This window comes from Drosophila willistoni (genome assembly GCF_018902025.1).
Source record: "Drosophila willistoni isolate 14030-0811.24 chromosome 2L unlocalized genomic scaffold, UCI_dwil_1.1 Seg196, whole genome shotgun sequence".
Classification (NCBI taxonomy): Eukaryota; Metazoa; Arthropoda; class Insecta; order Diptera; family Drosophilidae; genus Drosophila; species Drosophila willistoni.
The window spans coordinates 8,307,843-8,320,055 of NW_025814048.1; the positions used below are offsets into that span (position 1 = coordinate 8,307,843).

Genomic DNA, 12,213 nt, shown 5'->3' on the forward strand with positions numbered 1-12,213 from the left:
TTGATTAACAATTTTTTTTTGCTCAGTGCTAATAATTTAATTCTGTGTATATATATATAAATAATTGCTGAGGGCAAAACACGTGTTTTGAATTTAAGTAAATTACGTGAAATATATATACTATATAATACAGCAGATTTATATATATAGATATATTGCACTTGGGTCTAAGGATTATATAATATCTAAAGCTAAACATAGACGCAAAATGTAAAGTAATTTAATTATTCAAAATCGAACAAAGAGAAAGACAAAAACTAAAATTGAAAGCAACAGGTGGGGGGTGGGGGTTAAAAAAATCAATAGGTATAATTGATTTCTGAGTTTCTACAAACAACAATTTTCATTGAATTCTTAGTGGCACTTTCATTTTTGTTTCTTTCTTGTATTTCGTGATATGTGAAACTATGCCAAAATCGCAAGTGAATCTCTGTCTTGACTGGTTTTGAAATTGGATTTGGAATTGAAAATGTCGGTCGAACCGGTTTTATATTTGGTTATCATTCCGTTTTTTTTGTGCTGCTTGGCATAACAATTAGTTTTGTTATTGTACATTTGCATTTTGTGTGTGTTGTGTGTGTGTGTGTGTGTGTGTGTGTGTGAGGCTTTTGCTATATAGAATATTTGTCCCAGACTTTCATTGGAATTCCAATATTTTACTTATTAACATTAGGAGCTATGCTTACAAATTGTGTGTGTGATATGGTTATAGATACGTTAAGGCATTTGCAATCTGCTTTAATTGGGTCAGGGTCGGTCTGACTGTCTTATTGTCTGTTGTGTCTGAGTGTTGCCAAAGCCAAGCCACACCATCATCGTCATCATCATCATCATCATCAGCATTAGCAACATCTAACACCAGCAACAACAACAATGACATTAATAATAATAATGGCAACAAGCTCTAACTCCACTCAAACTACTACTACTCCTCCCTTATTCTCCCCTTCTCATTATCTCTCTTTACCTCTTTACAACAAACTCAAACAATATATTTATGATTTCTTCTCATTTTAAGACACTTTAACCAATTATAAGGTACATTGGCAATAGCTTTCAGGAGGCATGATCTTGATCAAAAGCCAAAATTTTAAGGTGAAAAATCGGAATTTGAGTTTTCTTAGAGAATTTTCTTAGAAAATATGGGAAGTAATGGAAAATCTCCCAAAGGAATTTCAGAGTAGTGTTTTGGAAGATCTAATGAACGAATTAGAAAATGTTTGGTGAAAAAAGGCGATGCCAGACTTTTGTAATCTTCAATTGACCTTATTAGGCCAAACTACACTTTTGACCAAACTAATGGGTGTGAGACAGAGAATTTGAAAACTGTTCACATCATGTACATATGTATATTGCCTTATTCTTATTAACAATAACAAAAAGATATGGATAAAATATATGTAGTTAAAAGGTTAATCGTTAAATTTCACTAAATTTTAAAATTAAAAGCTGAAGAACGACTCATATAATGTAAATAAAACTCAGAATTTAAATGGAAAAAATATAAAAAATTTCGTTGGCAAATTCTACGCTCCAAAAGTTGATTCTCAAAGATATTCTGACCAGTTTCAGTTAAAAAAGTTCAATTTTGGGATATGAAAATTACCCTCATTAGAGCTTTTAACCCATTTTGAACCTATTTTATGATCCAAAATTACCATTTTAAAAAATAAACCATTCTGCCTGTTTTAGTTTGGGAAGAAACGGGTTCGAAAACTGGATTTGAAAGTTTATTCAATGTATTTTTTGTATAATTAACTAGTACTTCCCTTTGATTGAAATATAGTCAAATAAAATACAGAATTTTTGAAAACATACAAAACTTGCTCTTGGAAAAGTCGAACAATGTTCCAAAATGAGTAAACTCCCAGTTAGTAGTGTGTATAAAAGTCAGTCTGGGCTCATAATTTTCAACATATTTCTTGAATCATTTGTTTTGTTTTTTTTTTTTTTTAGTTTTTTCTTTACGCTTGTTTACTGCCTCATAGTGCAGTGCAATGTGTTTTTTTTTTTTTTTTGGTTTTGTTTTTGTTTTTCTTGTGATAGTTGTATCTGCAAGATACATTAACGCTTGCCTCAACATTATTTCTTTGTGTGGTGTTTTTTTTTTTTGGCAAAACCACATTAATCTTTTTCAACCTTTCAAACTTTGTTGCGTTACTTTTGTCCGTTTTGATTATAACATTGAACGAAAAATCAAAGAAAAAGGCAAACCAAAAAAAAACACACAAAATGAAATCAAAAATCACGTTCTCAACAACAATCAATATAACGGTAACGATATTGAAAAAAAATATATAAAAAATTTCATTAATTAAAGAAAAAAAAAACGAATTGATACCAAAAAATGTATATGTAAAAAATAAAATAAAGGCCAATGTATTCATCAATAATTATTTAAATGAGCTTTAACAGAAAAAATAAACGAATTATACAAGTATATAAATATATAAAAATTATATAGGCATATAGACATTTAAATAAGAGATAATGAGTTGCTAGGCCAGTCAGAAATAAATATATATATTACGTATATATTAAGCTATTTTTGGTTTTTGCTAAGAAATGCAGATTCAAAAACAAAATTCTGTCAGCTGGAGATACTGCCATTGCACTCTAAAGGAGGTGATTGGAAGAGGGCGAGTGAGGATGGGGGTGGGGGCGGCTTCGACCGACTAACCTAAGCAAAAGTAAAGCCGACGACCATCAGAATAAACTAGCCTAGCTAGCTAAAGCAGTTCGCCCTTCTAAAAAAGCTCACTTGAGCTCACTCATTGGCTCTCCTCTCTGTACCACTCAATTCACTTGTTTCGCCTTCTCTCTCGCTCGCTATCTGTATGTGTGTATGTCGCATAGCATTCCACTCAACAGCCTTGTGACGTCAGCGGCTGCTTTGCAAGCTTTTATGGAACTCTCGCGAATGCTCGAGTTCGACTCATTCGCTCGAGTTCGATGTTGCAAGTTTGACGTTTGATGCTATTTTTTTTTCATTTCAATTTTGAACGCGCAGCGCAACGGACCTCAAAACTAACAGCTCCCTGACGCGTAAAAGAGAAAAAGAAGAAAAAAATACAAATAAAAATTAAAGATATAAAAGCAAAGAAGTCCAAGTGAAAAGTGTGCAGTGCATTTTTTTGGCATACGCTAAATTAGTTAACACGCAAACACGCACAAGTAAAACAAAAAAAAACGAAAAAAAAATATTTGTTTAAATATATAAATTAATTCGTGTTGAGTGTGCAACAAGAAGCAAGTGTTGTGCGTGTGTGTTTTACAGTGTGTGTGTGAGAGAGTGTAACGTTAGTCCCAGCTGCCTTCATGGTAATGCTGCGGTGCTAAAAGAAAAAACAAAAAAAAAACTAAAAGTAACTAACTGTTACCATATTTGTGTAACGTTAGTTAGTTAGTTAGTTGCTTGCTTGGTCTAAAACTAACTTAATAAACACAACAACAACACTTTGTGTCTCTCTCTCGGTACGTTGAAAGAAAAAGAAAAAAATACATACTTATACATATATGTATGTATGTTTGTATGTGTGTATATAGATACTTGCCATATATTTCAAGCCAGAGTTTTGCCAAAGACTTTCTGCCCAAACTGAAAAGATTGTAGTTGCTGTTGTTGTTGTTGTTGCTGCTATTGCTGTGACTGCGATTTTCACTTTTATTTGAGACCAGTCTGTCTAGGCCACACACAGATATACACACACACACAGGCGCAGCCACAGCCAATACACCTGTTTGCCGATATTTCTTATGTCTGTGTGTTTGTCTGTGTGTGTGCAACCACAATTATACAGTTATAATCATGTTGAGAAAAGTTAATGAAGTTTACATTACATTTTTTTTTGTGAAAATTGATAAAAACTATAAAAGATTGAAAAAATTTAACAATAATTGCGAAATTCTTAAATGAAAACAAAAAAAAAACTTGTTGACGGTGGAACAAACAAATTTGCCAAAGTTCAGCAAATATTATATAAAAAAAAAAAAAATGGGGAAAAAAAATTGGTTTCTATAACTTTGTTGTTGCTGTGGAGAAAGATAAGAAAGTTTGTGGGTCTGAGGGAACAAAAAAAGTGTTAAATACTATAATAAAATGTGTTAATAGGTATTATGACATGTCACACAAACACACACACACAGACAGAGAAAGTGTAAAACAAAAAACCCAAAAATAACATAAAAAGACCATTATTTAATGGCAATTGGAAATTAGCTAATTGGCATATACTACTAAATAGATAAATGCTCTGAACAGATTCTAAACAGATACTAGACACAAAAGTTCATATTAATTAGTTTATAGCATTTTATATAAGACAAGAAAGGAAGAAACCAACCCCAGACAGTTGCTAAATACATATATGAAATTTTATAATAATTTGAAGTATAACAAATGTGTGTGATAAATGTTAAAAATTCACTATTTGTTTTGGTTTTTTCAATGAATCATGTTAAATAGTTTAAGATAATGACCGAAATTTTTGAAATTATTATGGAATTTTAGGCAAAAGTGAAATATTAATACAAAATAGTGCTGATTGTGATATTTTGGGATAATTTTGATTTATTGGGACAGATTTTTGCTATTTTAAATGGTATTTTTAACCCATTTTTGGGTTTTTATTCAACATTTTGCATGTTAAACAATTTAAGAATCGAAATTCTTGTAATGTTTGTGGAACTAAAAGCAAAAGTGAAATATTAGTGGAAAATAGTTGAATGTAATAATTTTGATTTATTGGGAAATTTTTTATATTTTAAATGGGATTTACCCTATTTCAGGTTAATCAGATTTTTATGTTTTTAAAAATTATACTAAAGGGAAGTTTAGTTTAATTTGACTAAATTGACTTTTAAGATAAAATACTAAATTTATCAGAATTTTAATTTTTTTAAACGTTTATGTGGGGGTTTTAAAAATATCTTAATTTAAGACCACATTTCATATAAAAAATGTTGAATATTATCAACATTATTAAATTTAATTTTAAAGTGTTACTTAATAAGAATCTTAAATCTTAAACTGTAATTTATTTGTTTAAGATTTAAGATTGTTATTAAATAAATTGTCGAATAAATTTTTAAATCGACTTTTTGAACAGTCAATTTCGCTCAAACTAAAAAAAGATGTAGTTTTTTTTAATTAATTTTAAATTGTTATTTAATAGATAATCTTAAACGAATAAATTCTATCGAATAAAAACCTTCAAATAGACTTTTCTCAAAATAAAATAGGTAAATTTTTAATTTTTTTTGCTAATTACCATAAAAAAGTCAGGTTAAAATCAACAAAATTTTCAGCCCGGTTAAAATTCAATATTTGTGGGGTGATATTGAATGATATTCGGAAATTTATCGCATTTAATTGGGAATTATTTGTTTTAAATGTGACTAAAAAACATTTGAAAAATTTTTTTTAAAAGAAACTTCAAAACGTTTTAGTATTTCACTTAGATAAAAAAGGATCCAAATTTCAATATTTAAGTGAAATTTTGACAAATTATCGCATCTAATGGGAAATTGTTTGTTTTTAAAAAGAGACATAAAAACGTTTTAGTTTTAAAATAAGAGGGCGAAAAAAGTTTTTTAAATTTTGACAAATATTTCAAATTCTATTATTGTTTTGTTATTGTTGCTGCTTTTAGTATATAATTTGGAATTTGTTTTTATTATTATTTTTTGTTTTGTGTGTCTGTGTGGCATAATTCAAGGGCAGCTGGGAATTGCCAATGCAATAACAATTATAATATGTATATTTGTTGGCGCTGCTCAATGAGTAAGTCCGCCAGTCTGCGTGTGTGTGTGTGTGTGTGTGTACGTCAATAGCAATTAATAAATAAATAATTGTCTGGCAGAAAAAAAAGAACACACAAATGCAACAACAACAAAAACAACTACCTCAACCTAACAAAAGGCAAAAAAAAAAACAGTAACTTTAACTGCAACTGCAGCAGGCAGCAGCATCAACCTAACCGCCGCCACCCTGTGAACTAAGCCACGCGGCAGTTCACAGTTCCACCCCACCCCACCCCACTCTCTGCCCCCACCTGCCCAGCACTAACCTACAAAGAATGCGCTTGTACTTATATTTATTTTTTTATTGCTCAAGCGTAAATTAAGTCATTCAAGTCTTAAGTTTCATGCAAATCTCGTTGTTTAAGCTTTTAGTGTGAATCATCAGCCAAAAACAACAACAACAAACATTTATATATGTATTATCGTTGTCATTATCATCATCCATCGTCATAATCTTGTCATTCTTGTCAGTAACAACAACAAACAAAAAAACATTTCATTTCCCTTTTCAAATGGAGAAAATTTAGAGAACAGAGCACAGCGAGAGAGAGAGGGAGGAGGGACAGATCGAGAAGAGATAGAAAAAATAATAAGTTAAATTTTTTGATAAACTCACTTAAATTAAAAAAAATAAAGCAAGCACTAGATTAGAAAACGAATAGACTTTTTAATACCCTGCCTACAGTCGATTTATATCAAAGTGCCTGATAGAATTTAATTTGTCCCTGGATCGAGTGTAGAAAACAAGGGGAAATTCCTTTTTCCTGATGCGATATTATACCTCAAAGAAATCTCAAAAAAATCCCATATGTAGGATCGATTTCTCCCCCTAAAATAAGAGATTGATATCAGCTAAAATTCAAATGGAATTTTTTGGAATTTATATTATGTATTTTTAAATTTCTATTTCTAAGATTTTCCGATTTTCCCTACTTAAAATTTATTGTTAGATCCAAGATATGCCACTTAACAAATTTTAACCAGTAAATATTCCCCTCCTCCCACAATACGGAGTTTTAAACCAACAAACCAAAAAAAAAATAAGCTTGGTAACCCATTGAGTTCAACAGAGCCATAAGGGGACTTAGAAAATATTTCCGGAAACGATGTTCCTTTAGAAATTTATGAAATTTTTGACATTTTCTATAATTTTCGACGGGGGAATTCTGTCAGTTGGAAAACTTATCGAATATTTCACGATTACTTCGAAAGAGTTTAGATTTCAATAGCTATATTATATTTATTATCCCTAGGTTCTAGAACTATAGAATATTAATTTTTAAATATTAATAAATTGAATGATAATCTTAATATACTTTTTGGGCAATAAACATCTTGCCCACAGGGTATTAAAAGTAAAAATAAAATAAAAAAAAAACAATAAAAATAAAGATACGGAGTACAGAACCTAAAGGCGATATAATAGAGCGTTTCTAATGTATATATATATTTTTTTGTATACTAAGTGGGAGTGTGTATATGTGTGTGTGAGAGAGAGTAAAAGGCCCACGGTTAAAAAGAAGAAATAATAGAATAGAAAAAGGCATAGAGAAACAGAAGAAGAGGGACTATTCAGTTGTAGGTGGTGGATAAAGGCGTATTGATGGGTAGAAGGGAGGGGGAAGGGAGGGTAACCCACGCCGGCGACGAATATTTACGATAACAACGCGGAAATTTCTACATTCCCCTACAACAACAACAAGAAAAAATAACAACCAAACCAATACACACACACACACAGACACCCAAAAAACATATCAACGAACCGCACAGCCAAAAAAGAAAAAACAACAAAATGTGCATATATATATTATATATATAAGTATATATACCATAAGTTATATAGTCGGTCGGTTTGCGGGTTTATTTTGCTTGTTGTTGGGGGGCATCAACAACGAGAGAGAGAATGAAAATTAGCCGTGCCAATAATATAAAAACATTTGAAAAATAGCCCCAGAATGATATGGTTAAATGCGTAGGCCGATCTCGGGCCGGGCCGGGCCGGCCGACTGACTACTATAGTCATTCACATCGTCGTCCGATCGACCGACGACGACGACGACAACAACAAAATATTTAGCAAATTTAAAGCAAATTAATTAATTAAAAGAAGCCCCGGGGCGGCAGCATTATTTGGCATTGGCTCAATAAAAATGGCAAAACAGCGAAATAAATAAATAAATAAAAGCAATGACAATGCTGATGGGCAATAATAACAACAACAACAACATAGGCAAAACAAAAAAAGACATTAACTAGAAGAAGAAAAAAACATAGTGCATAAAATTAAACGACAACAGAAAACAGAAAACATTGTTAAATCATCTTGGAGATATCAGAAGAGATAGAGTGAGAGAGAGAGAGAGAGATGTCAGGGAGAAGAGAAAGGGGAAACGATATGTTAATCTTGAGACATCTTAAAACAAATTCTTAAGCAAAAGATCATTGAAAGAGTGAATCTCGATCTATTGAATTTGAAATAGAAACAGAATGGCAACAAATCATTTTGTTCTGCTTTATACAATGGCGGATCTAGTTCATTATTGGAGAAATTTGGGCATTATGGAGGGGAAATATTTCTTGAAATATCAGCATTTCTAGAGATACAATTTCTGTTTTGGGGGAGTGAATTTCCCTTTCCTGAGGATGCTTCACCTTTGATGTAAGCGATTAGCCTTGTTTTATAGGAAAGATTTAGAAATTTGGTATTACATTTCATTGATGAAGTATTCGACATCATCAAAATGCACCATTTTGGCTCATAAACAAAACATTTTAAATTTAAAAAATAATATATCCTAGTTATTTGATAAGATAAATTTCAAAAGAGATTGAAATCCATTAATAATTTCGAGAGGAAGGAATAGAGACAATTTCTCAGATATTTTCGTTTGTTACGATTCAATTTAAGTCAATTCTCTGTGAAAAAGGATATTGAAATGATATAAAATCTAGTTTTCTTAATGTGGTTTCATTTTGTTTGATAAAAGAATTAAGTTTATTCTAGAGAGTAGAAAAACTAGTTAAATTCTAACAATATATTCTAGAAGAATCAATAGAACCACCTTTTGGGATCTATTATTATTATTATTATTATTATTTAATTGTAAAAAAGAATTAATTCTATGTTAGAATGAGATTGTGAAGCCAGAGCAACAAAGGCCTTCAGATGCCTTTTGGGATCTACTTAGATTAATTTGTAGTCAATTCTTCGTGTATGCAATATTGGAAAAGATAATGGAACTAGTTCTGTTTATGTAGTTTCGTTTTGTGGTTTTATTTCGTTTGTTGTCATGACAATTGATAAGAGAATTACATCTTTTCTAGAATATATGCAGAATGAAATAAATTTTTGAGATTTCTATCTAACAGGATTAGTTTTTAGTCAATTTGTCAGTGTGTATAATGTCCAAAAGGATAATGGAGCTTTTACTTTTGTTATGGTCTTCTAGATTCTAGAAGAAAGAATAGGATGCATGAAAGGATTAAAGGGTTGCTTAGTTCTAAGGGTCTCTACGCTCCTCAAAATAAAAGTATTTCAAATAATTTGTATCTTTTTCCGGCATTTTATGACCAGAACTAGTGAAAAATCCTCGTGCTAACGAAATGCCTTGAAAATTACTGAATAAATCTACATATTCATGGAAATAAATGCACCTTTTTGAGATCTTTCCGTCTGTTGGGTTTTACCTTCAGTGAATTCTCAGAGAATGTCTAAAAAGAATAATGGACCTAGTTCGTTTTTTTAGAAGTTTTAATGAAATCACTTTCCATATTCCATAAAAGAAAAACTTTAAATGTTGACAATTCAAAATCAATCAATCATATTACCATAGTAAAGTCTCTAATTTGAATTTAGTTTCAAATATTAATTTGTGATTTTCTTCTTTTTCTCTCAATCTCTTGTAGTGCGGGACACTAGACGGAGCCGAACCGTTATATCATCAGCAACGCAGCAACAGAATGGACGTGTATCAGATCGATGATGGTTTCCATTCAGATGGTGGCACCGAAACGCCGCCACCATCTCCAAGTTCTGGATCATCGATTGCCTCGACATCGGATCATGGCTCACTGGAGAGTGTCGATACGGGAGGAACACAGCGTCTGGCCGTCTTATCGTTCGAGCAGGTGCGAAAATTGCATAATGTGATGGACGAAAAGGTGGCCATACATGGCCGTGGCAATTTCCCCACCCTCGAGGTGACATTGAAGGATCTGGTGAATTTGGTGCGTCGCAAATTGGAAGCTGAGGTGAATGCCGGCGGCGCTGGTGTCTTAGTCAAGGACATACGATTGAATGGTGGAGCAGCTAGTCATGTTTTAGCCAGCGAGGATCAGCCATATAATGATTTGGATTTGATATTTGCCATCGAGTTGAGTTCGCCGCGTGTCTTTGATCGTGTTAAGACAGCGGTATTGAATACTCTGCTCGATCTGATGCCCGAGGGTGTGTGCAAGCGTCGGATTTACACGTGCTCGATCAAGGAGGCCTATGTGGGTAAAATGGTTAAGGTGAATAATAATAATGATGGTGATCGTTGGTCCTTAATCTCGTTGGGCAATTCACCGGGTCACAAGAATGTTGAATTGAAATTTGTCGATACAATGCGTCGTCAATTTGAATTCTCTGTCGATTCATTCCAAATTGTACTCGATTCGTTGTTACTATTCTATGATTGTGCCGCCTTGCCCATATCGGAGAATTTCTATCCCACTGTTGTGGGTGAATCTGTCTATGGGGATTTCCAGGAGGCTCTATATCATTTGCAAAAGAAATTGATCTCAACACGCCAGCCCGAAGAGATCCGGGGCGGTGGTCTGCTCAAGTATTGTAATCTTCTAGTGCGCAATTACAAGGCTGTCGATTCGCAATTGATCAAGACCCTAGAGCGTTATATGTGTTCGCGTTTCTTTATTGATTTCCCCGACATAAATACACAGACCACAAAGCTGGAGGCATATTTGCGTAATCATTTCTGGGGTGTGGACGAGGAGCCGCTACAGTATCAATATCTGATGCATTTACGTGAAGTTGTCGAAATGTCAACAGTCTGTCTAATGGGACACGAGCGACGACAGACATTGCATCTGATACAATCGCTGGCCGCCCAGGTACTATATCATAAGCAAGAGAAACAGCAACAGCAACATCAGCAGCAACAACAGCAACATCAACAACGTCATCAGTTCCTGGATCCTTCACAGCAGCAGCAGCAACAACAGCAGCAACAGTCTCAACAACAGGGAGCAACACAAACAATCTATGTGCAACAAGCTGCCTGTTGTCCCACAAATAGTTCAACAAATGAACAAAATGTTGGTACAACAACATCGACCCAGCCTGGAAATGCGCCGCCACCGCAAGCTATACAGATACAGGCGGGTCCGCCGGGTCTAATATATGCCAATGGCGTTTACTATGCACCTGTGATTCCCAGCACCATTTGCACCTGCAATTCTACCTGGTTGAGTACGTGATTGATTGAGGAACAGCAGCAACAACAACAACAACAGCAACAGCAACATCAAAATCAACACCAACATCATCTACAGCAGCAGCAGCAACAACAATCAACACTCAAATTAAGCAACACCAGCAGGAATCATTCAGAAACACAAAAAAACCAACACCAACACACAAAGAAGAAGCAACAAATGAAAATTGAAGCAACATCAAGTAGCAACAACAACAACAAGAGAGTTGGAATCGAAGAGGAGGGCCATTTGGTCTTATTGCCACAACAGATGCCCGTCGATGTGCCTGTCTATAGCCAAAATAATTGGTCCTGGAGTCTATATAAAGGACAATATGCCTATTTCTATCCACAAGATGGTAGCGAGCCGCAACTATTGCTCCTGGGCAAGGACTCTTATTTGAATGTGACCGAACAGCAACAACAAAGGCTCTAAACTAACTGTTTGAAGACAACAGCAGCGGCTTTTTACCCCGCCCACCCAACCAGTCACCCTCTCATCCACCCACTACTTACTACTTTTCACTGTTTTTTGATTGATTTCGCAAATTTCGCAATTTCGGATTTCATGATTTGAACACACACACACAGAGACACGCTCACACACTCACATTTTGTTTAAAGTTTCAAATTTAGACTGAAAGCCGCTCTGTTAGTTTTGAGTTTTTGTAAAAAGAAGAGAAAATTTTGAGGAAAAATTTTTGGTAAATTAAGTCCGAGAAAAAAATCCTATGCAATAGAAAATGTAATTAAGGGCAAAAAAAAAACAATCGTAAAAAACTCAAAACACAAAAAAAACTAAAAAAAAAAAAACAACCCCCCCCAAAAAAAAAATGTTTGGCTCTCTTTTTATTTTAAACAAACTATCTAATTGTATACCATTTAATTATTATTATATTCACTTAAACAAATACACCACCACCACCCTCTACCC

The 12,213-nt window shown here is 33.3% G+C and overlaps 1 protein-coding gene across 3 annotated transcripts in view; it reads left to right on the top strand.

Annotated features, from left to right (window-relative positions):
* The window catches only part of LOC6639966 (terminal nucleotidyltransferase 5C), a 65,713-nt gene extending 54,414 nt beyond the window's left edge, over nt 1-11,299 (top strand). For all 3 annotated transcript variants that reach the window (XM_023181963.2, XM_047010240.1, XM_002063019.4), the window contains one exon: nt 9,712-11,299. In XM_023181963.2, coding sequence (XP_023037731.1) covers nt 9,712-11,283 — 1,572 coding nt within the window. In that variant the 3' untranslated portion in view covers nt 11,284-11,299. The remainder of the gene's footprint in view (nt 1-9,711) is intronic.
* Nucleotides 11,300-12,213: the final 914 nt, after the last annotated feature.